The sequence below is a fragment of the Perca flavescens genome, chromosome 21, assembly GCF_004354835.1.
Source record: "Perca flavescens isolate YP-PL-M2 chromosome 21, PFLA_1.0, whole genome shotgun sequence".
In the NCBI taxonomy this organism is placed as follows: Eukaryota; Metazoa; Chordata; class Actinopteri; order Perciformes; family Percidae; genus Perca; species Perca flavescens.
The window spans coordinates 20147978-20166836 of NC_041351.1; the positions used below are offsets into that span (position 1 = coordinate 20147978).

Sequence of the window (18859 nt, forward strand, 5' to 3'; positions counted from 1 at the left end):
TTATCGGATGCACTATGTCTCACTTACTGTACCTTAACGCGACTTGACGCTATGATTTTGTGCGGTTTGGGGGCGGGGAGAAAAAAAGCCGAGGCAACAGTGGAGTGGACGCACGGACGGACGTCCTCGCTCGTCTTCATCTCGTGTCTAGCGGCTTTTTTTTTCTTTCCTAAATGGCAACGACGGCCGACGAGCAGCGGGAACCGGAGGACGTTGTTGCGCTGTCGACGCACCACGGCTGCCACCACAACAGCAACAACAACAACAATAACAACAACAAAGACAACGAGGCGGGTGAGAGCGCGACGTCCGCCAGCACGACTCCATCAGGCGGGACGGTGTCGCAGAGCATGTGTAACGGCTCGGTCATCAACCCCAACGGGGGGAACAACGGGAAGTGGGTACGGCTGAACGTCGGTGGCACGGTGTTCCTCACAACGCGGCAGACCCTCCTAAAAGAGCAAACTTCGTTCCTGTACCGGCTGTGCCAACAGCAGGACCTCCACTCAGACACGGTGAGTCCGAACAGGACATTGACCCCGGTGAACGAAAAATAAGTATTACATTGTTATAACAGTAGCCTTTGCAATGTGGCCTTCAGTAATATGCTACCCATGGTCTTCTTCTACACATTGTGTGTCTCAGTTAGCCAACATTTAACGTTAATATCCCTTATACATACAGGAATATTCAAGAATAAGGTATTGGCCTAACGTGAAATGCCTAATGTGTAACCCAACGGTCTGTTAACAATATGGTAACACTTTACGTGAAGGTATCTACATAAGAGTGACATGACACTGTCATGAACACATGACACTGTCATGACACATGAACCCTAACATCTAACTTGTCGTGACAAAAACCGAATGACACTTACTAAAAGAAGCCTTATGTCATAAACGTTTATGACTTGCTTATAATGTTTATGACACGTTCATGACAGTGTCATGTCACTCTTATGTAGATACCTTCAAGTAAAGTGTAACCAAACATTTTATCAGCATTCCTGTAGTGACTCACATATTCTCTCAGAAGTGGATTTAGATTAGACATTGGTGTGTTTTTCACCCCTATCATGCCCTAGGCAGGTGGTTAAAGTTTTGCATGAATTTATCCCCATGATTTATTTTGAACGGTGGATTTTCTCTAACCTGATTTAAGAGATTGGCAAAGATCTGTGTGTAGGTCTTGGCATGGAATAAAGCCAGATTTGGTCTTGGTGATAGAACAATCTATCCAATATAGACTGAAGAATAAAACAAGAATTACTGAATTGTGCACCTTTTGTATCTCCTAAGGTATAGCCTTAAAGGAACTAACTATATCTGTGTGTAATTCCCAAACCCTATTACTAACTCTGTTCTGTGCCGGAAATGCACGCCTGCAGCTCCACAGCAGGCTAGAGTTGTCTAATAACCAGCTGATACACTATATATGTGCACAGTATGAAGCTCTCTCCCTCGCTCCTCTGTGTGTGTGTGTGTGTGTGTGTGTGTGTATCATCATTTTTGGTGTGAATGTAGCTTAGGTCAGATGGATGAACACGTGCCTCCCCTTCTGCAGGGAGCTGCATAGTCAGTAGCTGTACAGCTGGCATCTTATAGTTAGAGAGAGACAGAGAGAGAGAGAGAGAGAGAGAGATTACGTGTCTCCCAGTCACATTTAGGCTGAACACACTACTGGCAAGACTCATGAATGATGCAGATTTCTATCATGCTTTGCTTTGCGGCCTTTGATGTGCATGTGTGTGACAGAGAGAGAAGGGGGTATGTCTTCCTTGCAGCCTGGTGTCTACTGTAAGTTGACATTTTGTTGCTGTCAGGTGAAAAGCTCTTATCTCACGAATGTCACCTGTTTTAGTTACTGTAAGAAAATTAGCCATAGGAGGGAATAATATGGATAAAATGTCTAGTCACGGTATATGTAGTTTAATGCGGCGGTACCAATATATGTGGATTGTTTAGGCCATTGTACCGTATGCCTTTATTAAACTCGAATAGTAGAGAGCTCACTGTAATAGAGAGAAGTCATTTTCAACTAACAATAGCAACAATAAAACATCTGAAGAAGTGACTGTGGGCATGAGCAGCCCTAGTAAGTTTTTTTTTCTTTTTTAAATCAATAGAATAACTGTTTATGGATAAAACAACAATAATGACAGTTAAATTAAAATTAAATATCAGAAAAATCAAGTCAAATCACGTTTTGTAAAAATCCATTATTGCTGCAGAATCATTGATGTACAGCTTCACGCATTATGATCTAATACACCTGGAGATACTAAACCACAGTAAATACCCATGGCAGGATACCTGACAGTTGACACATTTATATAATCCTACAGTATACATCGTGATGTTTAGCATCACTATCGTGTGCTTTAGATGTGCAGAAGAACAACCTCAACAGCTATAGTGACTAAGCCCAAAAAAAACCCCACCAAAATTGGAGTTAGGAGATTTTTACCCGACAGCAGCGATGACTGTTCCCCTGCTGCACCACTCCACTCTGTGGAAAGAGTATTCTCGTGCGACCTTAGGCACAACCTGATAGGAGCTCCCTCTGCACTGCCTGAAGACACAGACAGACACACACAAACACATACACACACACACACACATTCTCTCTCTGTCTCACACATGCACAAACACACACCTCCATCTGGTTCTTCTTTCCTTCACCATCGTCCTGTCCTCTCCTCATCCTCGCTCTCAACAGCGGACTCACTGTGATAAGTGCTTATCACACGTTTATTTCTGCTATTTATCACAAGAATCTGGAGAGGGACACAGAGAGACTTTAGTGTTTTCTTTTTCTTGCTCTATCACATTGATGTCATCATATAAGCAGGAAGTTCAGCTCTGAATCCTCTGTGAGTTGTGACCTGTGGACATTTTTTATACAAATTAAAGTTTTAAATGAATGATCTCTTGGTTATATCACAGTTATGTGACTGAGATAAGGTAGTAACACAAGTACACAGCCTATGAAGTACATGCCTTTTTATTATAAAAAAAAAAATCTAATCTGTATCCCCCATTGTCATTTTTGTTTGGGTTAGTTTGTAATGAACATGTATAAGGTCAAGTGCCAACAACTAGCATAGCTGTTGAAATGTAGAAATATGAAATCGGGAGGATTTTTAAAATTGTTTTATTCAGCCGTTTTACCCTCATTAGCCTCATGATGAACGTTTCTTTCAATCAGTAATATCCACTGACCTTAACAGCTGTGAATGCACACAAGCAATGATGATACAACAGATGGGGTGCACAGTTACTGAAAAGACAGAAATCTGTCTCATCGTGAATTTAGCGTTATCCAAAAGGCAACCCAGATGCAACTTTGTGTCTTCTTAGAGGAAGCGTTCAACAGCAAGTGCAGTTTATTCCTCTCAGATTGTCAAAGTCATGTAAACACATGAAAGTTAATTTTACAGACCAACCAGTACAAGATGCCTGCTAAAATTGAACCATATCATAACACCGGCTGACTGCACATATCACACCAATACAGATGGCTACACAACAATAATCATGTGGCAGATCAGTGTTGCGTGGCGTCATGTTGCCAAACTCTAGATGATACTGCACAGGTTTCCCTTCACCTCCACTAAAATCATACAAAGGGAATACACTTTAATGAAAGAAAACATTAACTTTAGGGGGGGGGGGGCTTCTTACCACCTCTGCTTAAACACTTTCCAAAATAAAAGCTGTCACTGGCTTCCTGCAATGTTCCTTGTTCTATTAGCGAAACAATAAATTGAGCACACTGCAAGATCCTGTCCCAAAATGAAGTCTTGAAAAAAGTATGACGTGTCTTTGAAGGGGCTCATTGTGCTAGCATACTGTCTTTCCCAGAGGACATCAGGCTGAATCCAGCCTCTGCTCGAGTTGTTTAGTGCCCAGAACAATCTGAAGCTGAATAACGCAGAGGAGCAGTTCAGCCTGTGTGGTTTCTTCTCCCACTCAGGATTGAAGCTGATTTTTATCTGCGCTGGAGTCGCCACTAATACGCTGGCATTAAGAGTGTTTCTGCTCAGGGTTTTGGGCTGTTTTTAAACCCACACATACACACAGACTGTCTGGCTGTGTGTGACCGTTTTAATGAGATTACCAGCACCTTAGCTGCCCTTCCCCCTCACAGAACCAAACCCAGGGCTATCTGCTGTTAATGCTACACAAACTGACCTTCCACCGTCCCACGCCAATTACATTATGTAGCCAAGTTTCAGCTTTGACGATGCTAAATGATGTTAGCTGAACAGGTGTTACAGGGCGGCCAGTTGCGGATTATAACCACATAATCGCATTACCACAGATTTGGGATTATTAGTGGCTTAATTCATATGAAATACCAGAGGGATCACATAGGTGAGTTTTTGATAGCGTGATGCTGTAATATGGGTTATCTGCCCCATCTCGTAGTCTCGGAATTGGATACAACATGCCAGGACTCACTTTCTCATCTTTTCTGCGCGATGCCTAATCGTAAACAGTACAGAGTTGTGTGAACTGTTCCCTTTCTACCATCAGGGTACATGCATTTGGTTTTGGTCCACGCAATAAGACTTTGTATTTAGTTCGAATCCAGGCTGAAATCCACAAGCCTTTCTTAGGAAGAAACATAAAAAAAGGTCATTTATTACCACAGTTCTTTATTATCTTCTTAACTGCTTTGCTGTTTTGTTTACTTAAATATACTTATTTTAATAAATACAGAAAAGTAATATTAGGTGGCAGCCAAGGGAAAGAAGTCCATTTTAAATAGTTATAAACGTGGTTGCCATTTTGGAAAGATTTGCGCCCCCAAACATATTTTCACGAGAGATTAAACCTATCTAGATCAACTTTGGAGAGTTAGTTACAAGCCCTTTTAAAAGGTACTGTAGGTAGGATTGCGAAGATCCAGGACTTTGCCAAAAAATGTGAACGTGGACAACTTCTCAGTCCCTCCCCCCTTTCCGCTAAAGCCCAAAACGGTCTCCTAAGCCCCTCCCCCCACAAGGGAGAATGAATGAGTGTGCATGAGCAGTGATTGACATGCAGTTAGACACCCCCCACAACCCTGATTGGTGCATCTGAACAGGGAGCGGTGGATTTCTGCAAATCACACTACAGGCTGGAGGTGGAGCCAGAGGAGCTGGATTTCTTTTTCTTTTTTTTATTACCAGCTTCATGTAGTTCTACTGGAACATAGGGTCAGTTTCAGCAAATATGACAGAAAGTTAGTTTTATAACGCTTACCTACTGCACCTTTAAGAGCTTAGGTAACAACTTTTCTTTCTTTTTTTTAAATCCACAAAGCAGTTTTATTCACCCAGCCAGGAGCAGTTTGTGTTTCTGTGTGGAGCTGCTGTGATGACTGCTACACCCAAAGGTCACCATCTGTGGTGCTGGGGATAATAAGTTAGGCTGATCCCTAATTAGAAATCATGTCCAGAGGTTCTTTACAACTCTACCCCCCTATGGATCAGGCCAAATATGTGTGTCACATTTTTCACTAAGGCTGAGCAGGCTCACCATCGATGTATGCATATTGAAAAAAACTTTTAGGTGCTGATGGTGTTGGTTCACTGAACATCTGATGTGGTGTGCACATTTAAACACAGGATCCAGTGCTGTTCCAAGGTTTTATTGTTGTCAATGCAGGGAAAAGGTTTACACTGGGGAGGGATGGATGGATGGATGGATCTAAACAAATAAATATATATATGAAAATGTAACCGATCTCTAAACAGCCTTGAACAATCAATCATAACAAATTAGGTTGGCTTCAGCTCGACTTACATCAGTAATGCAGCCACAGTCTGCACTGCATCCACAATCTGTACTTGGTTTTTCTCTTAACTTTAAACAGGATTTCACTCTGCAATCTAACATAACCAAACAATATACATCAACCTTTCAGGCATAGTGTTCAGTGTGGCTAAATATAAGTATTATACAGCGAAAAAGTTCATTAGACTCACATCACTCCTCTCTTTGTTCTGCCGGGAAAAAGAGTGTTACAGGCCTGAAGGGCGGAGTTATATAAGCTTGGAAAGGGGTGTGGTTTCAATGGTGATTGACAGGCCATGAATGAGGCAGGTCAGGTGGAAACTTGATATTTAACACATATGTTATAGTAACAATGCAAAGGCAACGTGATATGTCAAGTTAAACCCACGTGGTACTCTATAGAAGCCATTTATAGACAATTAAATGTGACAAAGTTCGTTATTTTATGGCTTATTGTAAAGGTAAACTGTCCATCTGGTCAATAAGTTAATGACCCCAGATTTAAAGCAACAATGTGATGAAATATATTTTAGTATCAAAAACACTGTGGCAGAGGTAGGGATCGTGGAAATGCTACAAGGAAGTAATGGACTGTAGTTTCCCACCTTTAATAACAATTGGCACTGCTTCGGGCTTTCTAAATATGAATAACTAAATCCTCAACATCCTGAAGTTACAAGTGGCATACACATAAGTAAAGTTTATAGAATGCCACACTGGATAATGCAAAAAAGAAATTATGTTTTATTATCATTCAGCCCTAATGTTTACACATGCTCAAACAAGCAGCAGAATGCAGGCAGGCGTGTGTGTGTGTGTGTGTGTGTGTTTTGAGAAGTGAACAGGGCTTTTGTTTGGCTATTGGTGATAGCCCGTGGGATGTAATTACCTCTGCAGGGAGATGTTGTGGAGTCACATCTTATTCCCCTGAACAAATGCTCTGTAAACCAATAACACACCAACTATTGTACCTGTCAACAACTGAAAATATCATCCTGTGAGAAAGTGAATGCACTGCGGCTGCAAACGGGTCTGTCGTAATGAATAACAAAACTAATTCTGTATGTGTGTTTGAGAGGGAGAGAGAGAGAGAGAGAGAGAGAGAGAGAGAGAGAGAGAGAGACTGGGCTCTGACACATTCAGGAAGCTTTTCCCCAGTCTTGTCATGCCCGTGCTGTCAAGTCAAGTCACGTTGATGAGGCGTTGGCCTGTCCTCCACTGCAGCTCCACTCATTTAGGAGGTGTGTGGGTGCATCTGTACGTGCTCTATGAGTGCTGCTGTGTCTATACAAGCTTGGTCTTCATATCCCATCCCTCCATCATGTCTGTCTCCGTCCTCTCTTTTTGTCTCTTTGTCACACACACAAACACAGAAACCTCATGTGTGTTCATTCTCCGTCTCTACGGCAGTGTCCCTCTATGCGTCTTTGTCTTAAGTGTTTGCAAGTGAGACTACTCGTCATTTCTGATGGGAGGTTATTTGTCATATGTTTTTTTCCCCCCAACCCCGTCTGTTTATTTCATTATTTCTCCCCTGTTTGTCTTTTTCTCCACTAATCCATCCCTCATCTAATCGCATCGCACATCCTACCGACTGCTTTCCAGTCTGCGTCCACAGTCCGTGTGTGTATGTCTCTCACATTGGGAGCGGCTCATCAGAAGCTCCTGTCACGATACGCCAGCAAAGATTGGCTGGACTGGAAGAAATGGGGTGACAGGGAAACAGAGATACTCTTAGAAATTGGGTTGACAACACACCATCTATCGTTCAAAAATATCCATTCCTATTCTCAAGATTCTGTCTGTCTGACTGTGGGTTTTCTTTTGGGATTACTTCTCTTACTAGTCTGTCACACTGGAGACGATGTGTTAGAGCTCATTATAGTAGACACAGATGTAGAGGAGGATGCTTTACTGGCATGCAGAATCTGTAACCAGTAGCTAGTTTCAAACAAGTGATTTACTAAATGGGGTTACACCATTAAAACCGGAATGTCTTAGCCAGTAAAAACCCAGAAATATCTGTTGCTGTCCAGGAAGTCACTGGACCATAACAAGCAACACAAGACGATAAACTTTCAATCTTTTTTTTCAATCTAGGCATTACTCAATTTTATTTAAATATGCAGACTGATCTCATGAAGTGGCGTATGTATGACAGTTAGACAACTGGACTGTTGACCTGGAGCCCTCAGACCGAGGGTAGGTGCTGATAGCATTGCAGTACCAAATAAACAAACTGGTATTTGCATAAACAACATGAAAGTTCAGTTAAGCCCCTTAAAAATGTAAAACAGCCAAATCCCAATCAGGTCTACCTGCAGTGGTCAAAATACACCACCAAACTGGACCAGGAATATATTGGCAGAATTTGGGGTTTTAACAATGTAAACAATATCTGGATGTCTGACTGGATTCAGCCTTTGAGGTAAAGGTTATAATAAAATAATAGAAGAACAGCTAGGGCGAGTGGTACTGTGTGAATGAGTATGGACTCGCTGATAAAAACCATGACATGCATCTGTCTAAGATGCTACTGGAGGCTAAGGTTGTCCATTTCCACTTCAGCCAACCATAAAAAGAATCAGTCATGTGAATAGAGCAGGTCTGCTTCATCAAGCTTCAGTTTCTCATTTTCCACCTTCTTTAGCCATTATTTTTTAAGGCCTGCTCCATTTGTAACGTAGAGTTGGTGTGACGTGGTGAAAGGGGTTTGTGAATTCTGGAGTTTTTCAGTTTTCAACTTGGGAACCAAAATACATGTGTGGTTGTCTTAGCCTCTGTCCTCCTGCCTGTCCTGTATGCTTCTACAGATACCATTGAGCCGTATGTTTAATGACACATCATGACACATCAGCAGATGTAACTGATGTTATTTAACTTCTTCTTTAATACATTTCCCAACAATTCCTCTTATTTCTATCCTCTTTATCACTCTGCTAGAATCTCCTAAAGGCCTGCATGTTTTTGTATGGATTTATCCAGCAGTGGCTCTTTTGTGAATTCAACTCTAAAAAGAGGGCTCTGCTTCAAGCAATCATCACGAGAAAGTGTGTGTGTGTGTGTGTGTGTGTGTGTGTGTGTGTGTGTGTGTGTGTGTGTGTGTGTGTGTGTGTGTGTGTGTGTGTGTGTGTGTGTGTGTGTGTGTGTGTGTGTGTGTGTGTGTGTGTTGGAGGGGCAGGCAGGCGTGGCAGAAGTAGCCTGGAAGTGGGAGAAAAGCAGCCTGTCGAGACACGTGTGTTAAGAAAGTCAGCAACAACTTTCGAGAGGTCAAAAAGCAACTTTGTATTTTGCAACAGGGTTTAATGGAATATTATGGAATACTAGAACTTTTGATTATCAGTGCTGAAACGTTAACATTTGTATCTGACTACCAATAGTTTCATTGCCTTTTGTACACAGCAATTGCAATTGGAAAAATACATTATACATTTGTACATCCACTTTATGGGGGCTTTTATTTTGGAGACAGAGTCCTCTGCAGTGCATCTTCCATATGTGCCTCCGCTCTGGACAGCCAGTACTGCCTCCTTATGATAAAAATAGCCTTAGTTATTTTCCAGTTAGTGTGCATTTTGGTCTAAAAATAATCAATAAATTACAGAAGAGGCCCATTAATGGTCCAAAAATAAAAGTAGTCACATCCTATGTTTACACATTGCACGTGACTACAGAAAAGTTGTCTTGGTTACTGTAACAAGTTCCAATATGCACAGCTTATAATAGAATAACATGATTACACTGAGTACCACCCTAGTTCAGGTCAATAAAAACTCTCCATGGTTCATGTATATAAACACAAGAAAAGACGCAGTAATATAAATACATGCAGATGTGGTGTTGGTTTAATAGAAAGTGTTTTTTTTTGTGTGTCCGTCTCTCTCTCAGGATGACTCGGGAGCCTATGTGATTGACAGAGACCCTACCTACTTCGGTCCCATCCTCAACTACTTGCGGCATGGCAAATTGGTCTACAACAAGGAGCTGGCTGAAGAAGGTCATTAATATGCTTTGACTATGCTCAGGCTCCTGGGTGCATGGTTTTATTTTGTTTGGGCAGGTTGAAATAAGGAAATGCCTAGAAAATACTGTGTGCCTCAACAGTTAGCTAAAAGTACTGGATAAACAGTTGAAATAGTTAGTAGTAGATACAAAATAGTTCCATTGTGTGAAAAAATTACATCCCCTTGTATATCATTAATATTTAGATAATATCTTGTTTAAAATATGTCAAATGAAGACGTACGTAACATGTTTGATAGTATTGATGAAGGGGATCTTGAGTAGGGTTGGGTATCGTTTGTATGTTTACGATTCCGATGCTGAACCGGTACTTTTAAATGAGTCCGATTCCTAAACAAATTCTTGAAAAACTGAAAAATGACATCAAAGTTTACTAGCGATCATGTGCAGTGAATGGTTAATATGCTTTTACATCCATTTTGGTGAGCCCAGAGGGGGAAATCTGGCATTTTAAAAGTAGCCTACATTTACGGTAGCTAGCTAACGGTAGACTACAGAGAAAGGGTGATATTTTTTATGTCCTTTTCGGAGCGACAGAAGGAAAATATTTCAGTCGACACATTAAGTGGAACCGAAACGAGGAACCGAAATTTGCGTTCTTAATCCGGTCCGATTCCTACTGGTTGCGTAGGGTTTTCGGTACCCAACCCTAATCTTGAGTTCATCTAACAGGGCTGTGGGGTTATGCCCGACAAAAAAGGTTGGGAGTCACTTTCCTTCAGTATGCACCCAGGAGCTGAGTCGTGGCTTTCTTTTGTTCCAAGGTGTCCTGGAGGAGGCGGAGTTTTACAACATCACCCCACTGATCAAACTGGTCAAGGAGAGGATCGTGGAGAGGGACTCCAAAGCCACGCAGGTATACACAGAACTTGTTAGTAGTGTTTTTATGATGGAGCCGTTGGCTTCACTCTAATCTAAGGGCATTCAAAATTCAATTCCGTCGCTGCATTCATTTTTAATGAAACTAATACAGTATATCACGTGTATATATTGTGAAATATACCGTGTAACACAACAGTTGTATTAATATTCTTAGACCATAATGGATTTTGTTTTGCGTCTAGCAGTTATAATATGTACTGTGCTGCATATTTCAAAACTGTTTGCATGGCACACCACTCTGGTGGTGGTGTAAGTGCAATTTTCTCTTTGTTAGAGTGATTTCACCCTTCGGCGCTTCCTTAAAGAGAGCTCTGCTGTACATCAGGCTTCTTTTCTTTTCTCAGGATGGTTGCACTTACTCTTACATAATCCCACTGCCCTCTCAAACATACACCCACTTTCCCCGTGTTCTACTGTACTTTACTGGACTCACTGCTAGTGGCTGGGGTTAAAATATGGAATATATGAATATATGAAAATAGAAGTGCTGGTTTTGTAGCAAGCCCACGACTACATAATGTTTTTTTCTTTGACTGCTGTCCACTGCCTCCGTGTCACGGTGCGAAGGTTTGGTCAAGGCGAGGAGTGATCCTGTCTTCTCAACCCCCTCTTCTCTTCCCGCCCCCTCCCCCGCCCCCAGCAGGTGCCTCCGAAGCACGTCTACAGAGTGTTGCAGTGCCAGGAGGAGGAGCTCACCCAGATGGTCTCCACGATGTCGGACGGCTGGAAGTTTGAGCAGGTCAGCGTGCGCGCCTGCAGAAAGCCCCGCACCGGACTGCTCTGGACTGTGGGTTGGACTCACGCTGCTGCTGACCCTTCAATCTTGACCCTTGGCCCTGACCTGAGCCCTGCTGTCTGCACTCCCAAAATTAGTTTAGGACTCCCAGATTGCAGTAGTTTGCATAGTCTAGATCGATTTGTTGACTTTAAGTAGGAGTCCATGTATGCTGACATTTTTTTCACGGATATACCCAACAAGTAAAATTTGAAAGATTCTTTATTGCACTTCTACTTACATAAATACATCATACCATGTGCCACAGGCACAGCACCCAATCTGCAGTATATTTTACCTTCAGCCTCTTACGAAGGGTTCAGAACCCAGATAAGGCCCATACCCTGCAGTGGTACTGGAGTAGTACCGGGTCACTGTCTTTGTTAAAGAGGTGTGCCTACAGCTGTTAGATTTCCTGTTTATTTATCAAAGTCCTGGACAACCAAATGCCCTCTATGTGTTAATTAAGTCTATTATAGATTACAGGATTTAAACACATTTATTAACAAAGTGTGTTCACATTGTGAGCTACAAAATCCAATATATCACATACTAATTAGTTAGTTTTATGCTTCTGTTGTGGAAGCATGGAACTTTTTTTTGCATGGCTGAGCTAATGCCCATGCATTGATATATCACAACCAGCAGACTAAGACCACTACATACATTTTGAGAAATGTACATTTTTGCTGTGACACTTTTCTCTTCTGTTTTCATTTCCTTTGTTTGGACTTTCTTGGCTTTCATTGACAGAAAATTAATTCATTATAATTTTGATGAATCATAAAGTGATTCGAACTTCTCAATTTTGCCGTTTTGTTGGTCGTCTGAACTAGGTAAACAAAATGGGCAATTTGAATGTTGACTTGGGCTCTGGGAAATTGTGATGGGTATTTTCGGACCAAATGATTAATTAAAAATAAAATAATCATGAGTTGCAGCCTACTCTTAAGAGTTAAAATTTTGAAGTGCCTAAGTCTGTTAGAGTAGAGCAACTTGCTGCTCACAGTGTGAACACAGAAAAAACAGGCCCAATTGTATTGATCTTTTGAGTCAGTGTACATCAGAAATAGAGGAAAGTCTGTCAGTGTTAACATTCTATTATTTTAGGGTGGTCTCTGAAGGTGAGAGGCTGTAGTTCAGGCCAGCCTAGCCATACTGTAGCCTAAACATCACATGTAGAATCCCCCACCCCCCTTCCCACTGCTTTGGCACCAAGCTCCACTGCATGCTACACAGTTATGATTTGCCCCCCCCGCCATGCATGAGCAAAGGAACTCTTTCCTCACTTTAGTCTGGGATCTCAGCTCTCTCCGTTACTTTCTTTCTCTTGCTTTTTGTTTTCTCTGCTGACACTCACTCTGTCTCCCTGTCCCTCTCTCTCCTCTGCACGTCTCTCTGCACCTGTGTCCCCGTCTTTTTCTAGATGGTGAACATCGGCTCGTCATACAGCTATGGAACAGAGGACCAGGCGGAGTTTCTGTGCGTCGTGTCCAAGGAGCTTCACACTCCGGGATCGGGACTGGCTACTGAACAGAGCCACAAAACCAAGGTGAGTCTCTGTCCATTTTCATCGTCTCAAAAACACAAATAATATATGTTTAAAGAGTTGCTGTAGGATCAAACTGCAAGGCTGCGTGTCCATGTGTGTGGTCCTGTTCATGTTTTGTATGTGTGTCTTTCTAAATTTGTTGTGGTGTGTGTGTGTGTGTGTGTGTGTGTGTGTGTGTGTGTGTGTGAAAGAGGGGTATCTACTCTCATTGAAGAGGAAGCGAGTGTGCTTTGATCCTGCGCTCTCCACTCAAAGCTCCAAATGTCACTCGCCTCAAAATGTCATTCACAAACACATTTACACAGCTCTCCCTCTCTCTCCTGCTATTATCGATCTCTCACTTTGTCTTCCTGTCTATCTCTGTCACTGCATCAGTCTGTTTTCTCTCTCCTTCATATGGATATATACATATATATCTGCCTTTCTCTATATTTACCTCTATCACTATCCATTCACTGACACTCATCAGCGTGTTCATTTTTTTTGTCGTTTTCTGTCTTCTTTTTTTTTGTGTGTGTGTGTGTATGTGTTTTCCCTGCCGTCGTTCATGCTGAATGAAGCCGGCGGAGATGCAGGAGGAGGAAGCCGCAAAGCATGAGGAGGAGGAGGAGGAGGAGGAGGGAGGGAGAGATACCACACCAAATGAGTGGCTTAGGGAATGAGGGAGTCATGTTTCTTTGTTCCAAAGAGAGGCGGGAATGGGTGAGGAACTGTGCGATAGATGTGCTAGTGGGTAGATTTTAGTGTGTGTATACAGTATGTGTGTGTGTGATGTCTACAGAGATCAGGGGTGTTTCATGGCGCTGCATTGAGTATGACCTCTAAATTGTCCCTCAGTATACCCAGTGCTTACTGTAAACAGTGTATATTACATATACCTAACAGACAAATGCAGTGTAAACACAAAGACTGTACACGGAACTTTTCTGCAGCTCAAATGAGCCTCTAACACGGCTTGTATTTAAAATAATCATTATGAACAAATGCATTAGCTAGCCAAGGCAAGTGTACACTTGCTAGCTTAAAGGTCCCATGACATGGTGCTCTTTGGATGCTTTTATATAGATCTTAGTGGTCCCCTAATACTGTATCTGAAGTCTTTTATATAGACCTTAGTGGTCCCCTAATACTGTATCTGAAGTCTCTTTTATATAGACTTTAGTGGTCCCCTAATACTGTATCTGAAGTCTTTTATATAGACCTTAGTGGTCCCCTAATACTGTATCTGAAGTCTCTTTTATATACACCTTAGTGGTCCCCTAATACTGTATCTGAAGTCTTTTATATAGACCTTAGTGGTCCCCTAATACTGTATCTGAAGTCTTTTATATAGACCTTAGTGGTCCCCTAATACTGTATCTGAAGTCTTTTATATAGACCTTAGTGGTCCCCTAATACTGTATCTGAAGTCTTTTATATAGACCTTAGTGGTCCCCTAATACTGTATCTGAAGTCTTTTATATAGACCTTAGTGGTCCCCTAATACTGTATCTGAAGTCTCTTTCCCAAAATTCAGCTTTGGTGCAGAATTACAGCCACAAGAGCCAGTCCCACAATGAGCTTTCCTTAGGATGTGCCATTTCTGTGTTTGTAGCTATTGAGGAGGAGAGGGGGGGTGAAGGTGGAGGGTTGGGGTGTGGCCTTGACCAACTGTCACTTTGCTCGCTTGAAAGCCATGATGTCTCTCTCTTTCTCATGGGTGGGGGAATGCATATTAATGTTAAAAAACCTCATAAAGTGAAATTTTCATGCCATGGGACCTTTAAAAAGCGACTTAATTCATTCATAACAGCAACATTCTCAGGCAATAGAACACACATCTTTATCTTAAACATCGGCACCAACGTGGAACATTAATACACCACGGTAAAGATGTTTTACTAGCTGCTTTCTGGCCCAATCACACAGGACACTGTTTGAAGGATTGGCAAGTACAAACAGTGAGATGCAGTATCCTGCAACGCAGTATTCTTTTATTTTGAGAAGCCTTCACACAGGTAGAGCCTGCGCCTATATATATATACAAAATTTAGTGTCTATAAGTCCCAACTTTTCAGTGGGGTAACAGACATTTGTGACCCGATCTCCAAGACACAATAGAGATTGTTTAACATTTCTCCTCATGGATATCATTTTGAGAGAGATTTTAGTTTAGTTTATTTCCTTGATGTAGAGCATAAGACATGTGAACCCTACTATCTTTATACTATCTAATAACAGTTGCACAGAGAGACAAGTAACAGAAATGTTGAATTAGCGCTCAGCCGTGCTATTTACGTCCCAGCCCTCCAGCGCGGATGCTGTGTACTGATGATCTCTGCCGGTGAACCAGGCTGACCCGCAACAACCGCCATCTCTTGACTCCGTTGTCCTTTTTTACAACAGGCATCACAAACGGAAGACCCCACATTGATTAGAAAAAAAGCTATCCTATCTTTTGCTAGGAATAGAATTTTTTTTTCCACACGCCGATCATTTTTCAAACACTTTTACTTCCACCGCTGAAAATGTTTCCTCTTGCATATGTGCATAAACACAGACATGCTCAGTCTGGTCCCTCAGTGGCTCGATAGCCTTATACTACGTAGATATTGACTGAGCAGTGTCTCTATGGGCTCACATTACCAATGCTGCGACATGAAATATCCCTGAGCTTTCGGTGCAGCAGTAGTGTTAGATCCTTTCCAGTCTCTGTACATACTGTATGTCTCACTGTAGAGCCACACACAGTCACACCCACCACATATAAAGACCTTTCAACATACAAAATCAAGTAAATGTTAAAGGGGCACACATTTTAAAAGAATTGGTTAAGACATGGCTGTGTTTGTTTTTGTCAGTAAAGTAATTTGCTCTCGTTCTATCACTATTTTCCTCATCATCATCATTATCAGCATCATCATTATCAGCATCATCACAGCCAAAGCATAGCATAGATTGTATATAATGTTTATAGATTAGATTGCTATGGATCTACAATCCCTAATGTCTTTTTTTTTTCTCTTTACTTTACAGCTCTTCCAGATCCATGGGTCCCGGATGTAGAAATCACAAGAATTTGTGTAAAATTATAAAAGTAATTTCTTTTCTAGGCTTAATATGACATATTGTTGTATGTGTGCGTCAACAGACGCAGTCATCAAAACAGATTTGTAGCATTGTCATCAGGTCATTGACAAAATGCCACTTAGAAAGATTACCAAATGACCAAAAAGGAAAAAAAATCTCAATCTCTCTCAATCTTAAATCTCACAGTTGGGCACAACAATATCTTCCAAAACAATTTTTCAGTGAAACAAATTTTATTAGTAGAAATCTTCATGTGTTGCTGTGTGCAAGCGTTATATTGCCACGGGCTGTAGTGGAGCTTAGTAAATTCTAACCAAAGATCCAGTTTAAAGCTGGCCGAACCAGGGTGCTGACCCAAAATCTTCGTCACTATGATGTGATAGACGACGAATGGTGCGAACGGATTGGATTACATCTGTGTTGTTGCATCTTCGGATTATTACATTACCTAATGTTAACACAAGGCCTTTGTTCCCATAGTCTTCTCCTTTATTTTGCACTTGAGGCAGAAGTTTCGAGAACAAAAACAAAACCGGCCGGGAAACAAAACCGCCACAGTGACCCCACCAGCTGTTGACTGCAAACATTTCAGCCAGGACCAACTTTACTTATTAAGCTTGTAGGAAATAATGATGGTCATTTTATTTATTTGTTGCTGTCAGTGTGAAAAGGGTTGAACGCTCCACAGCCCGTGGAGTCAGGGCGAGAGCAGATCTTGGCAGTGTGCTCGGCTCATACGCGAGTCAGCGAAGCCTTCGGTTCTGAGTTGCGTCCGCTGCGTTGACCCAGATCTACCAGCTCGCAGGTCTACTTATTTGCTCTCAGTGTGATCCTGGGCTAACGCTGGTTTGACCTCATGGTCTTAGCTGTTAGCTTAGCCATTTCTTGGTTCATTTGGCTTTGAATTGACAGATGGAAACTGCTTGCTGTGGGATATGTACTGTATCACCACTGCATGATTTACTGGTCCCCTTACAAAGGTTCCATCTGGCTACAGACTGTCAGACAGGGAAACAGTCATTGTCCAACCGAGCTCAAAGTGAAAGCAGAGAGCGCACACACCCTGCACCGACAAAAACACACTGCTCTACATTTTCCCCTGCACCAACACCCTGTTGTGCACTGGTACACACCTGCAGCACCTCACGCCGGTGCATGCTCAGCTGCAGCAGCGTGGTCTCAGTCAGCCGCACCTGGCTGGGATCCAGAGCCAGAGAGATGTTGGCATGAGGCTGGAACAGAGAAGGGTAGAGGGGGGGGGAATCATACTGAGGAGGAGAGGGTGAGACAGGAGGGTGAGGTGTATCTTTGTTTTGTAATAGTGATAGTCACACAGTGTCCTCTGTCATCATCTTTGTTAGTACAAGGAACAGCAGATCTGCCGCAGCGCAGCTGTGTGATTGAAGCAGGTAGTTAGATCATGCGTGACTTTTAACAACCTCTGTTCCTAACTTGTGGGAACTGCACCACAGATCAAATTTGTATAACGCTGTGTATTGAAATTAATTCATTTCGAATGTTCATCATCATTATACCATCATAATCATTCAGCAAATACACCCACCACAAGGTTTTAGCTGGAGGCGTAGTTGTTGAATGTTGGTAAATAAACTTAAAATTACAGGGTGTTCCGTTTTTATCAGCAGGTAATAAAATGTGTAAATAGGCATATAGCCTAGGAGACATCTACAATAACCAAGTGTCATGTCGTAGCTTATCATTTAATGAAAATACATTGTTGAACAGATGCTAGTGGAAGTTGGGCCGGACTCCGGGTCCCTTTAGATTTTTCATTTCCTGGAGGCATAAATACCTAACATCCAGAGTTCATCTGCAGTGGTAGGAGCCAAACAACATTAAAACATTACAACACAAAAGGGAAAAGAAGAAAGGGTAAGCCATAGAAATAGAATGATAGTAGGACATTCCATTCAAATCAACATAGCAGGATGATCAGAGCAGCAGCCATTATTTTGTGTAGCGTTGCCATTGCAAAGAGCTGTGACCGTTGAAGCGGGCTAACTCATTCTATTTTTTTTATGGCCAACACACGGTGCTGAGCGCCATTTTCTTTTGAACTAGTCAAATGACCATTATACTCTCATTAACTTTCATGTAGTAACTATACTTAGTTATCCATGTTAGCTGGTTAATCCAGTCGACATTCCAATTTGAAGTTAGCCATACTAGCTAAATTAGTTATACTAGCCAATAGCTGTTTAGATAAGATGTCTAACAGCACTCCAACATCCTCTTATGGCATGATGAAGAAATCCCTAGAACAGCTGGGCACTGTAGTTTTTTAGCTAACGTGACTCCCAACGGGTAAATATAGCATTTGTTCAGGTTTAATTTCAGCCACAGATTAAAACACATTTGGTTGATAAATTCATAGTTCATTTTTATGGATTTTGTTGACTAGAAAAAAAATAAAAATGAAACAAAATGAAACTTTTCCTTTAAGGTTTGTCATTCTAGCTGTCCCGCACTGACCCTAAAAAAGCTACAGTTCCTTGGCTCGGCTGCTGAGGCTGAGGTTTACCTCAAGCAGAGAGATTACTTCTGCCTCTGAAGATTTCTGCAGCCATATTGAGCGTTGGCTGTCAGCAGCTTATGTCCCCTGCTGTTTAGCTCCTGTGTAACACTGACTGAAAGGCAACATGCTTTAGGAAACACACTAACACACTCGGGCTGTTTTATGAAGGCAATAAGCAGTTAAGAGTGAGACAATCAAGAATTAAGATCGTGCTTGGTGACTTTTTTGATAACATT

At 41.8% G+C, this 18859-nt stretch overlaps 1 protein-coding gene across 4 annotated transcripts; it reads left to right on the forward strand.

Annotated features, from left to right (window-relative positions):
* The first annotated feature begins 100 nt into the window (after window positions 1–100).
* On the forward strand, window positions 101–18524 carry kctd17 (potassium channel tetramerization domain containing 17). Of its 4 annotated transcripts, none has more exons than XM_028568187.1 (7): window positions 101–515; window positions 9675–9783; window positions 10574–10665; window positions 11332–11478; window positions 12893–13018; window positions 13579–13720; window positions 16034–18524. In XM_028568187.1, exons 1-6 carry the CDS (start codon window positions 174–176, stop codon window positions 13678–13680), a joined length of 918 nt encoding a protein of 305 aa, XP_028423988.1. In that variant the 5' UTR covers window positions 101–173; the 3' UTR covers window positions 13681–13720; window positions 16034–18524. The 4 variants fall into 4 exon arrangements, with proteins under 4 accessions (XP_028423988.1, XP_028423989.1, XP_028423991.1 ...); XM_028568188.1 differs by having other exon boundaries at window positions 11335–11478; XM_028568190.1 differs by having other exon boundaries at window positions 11335–11430.
* Window positions 18525–18859: the final 335 nt, after the last annotated feature.

Excerpts from the sequence above, each read along its gene's own strand:
- kctd17 (XM_028568187.1), top strand. The coding sequence starts at position 174 with ATGGCAACGACGGCCGACGAGCAGCGGGAACCGGAGGACGTTGTTGCG. Across the intron at positions 9,784-10,573 it reads CAAGGAGCTGGCTGAAGAAG|GTGTCCTGGAGGAGGCGGAG; the intron begins GTCATTAATATG and ends TTTTGTTCCAAG. Across the intron at positions 10,666-11,331 it reads GGGACTCCAAAGCCACGCAG|CAGGTGCCTCCGAAGCACGT; the intron begins GTATACACAGAA and ends CCCCGCCCCCAG.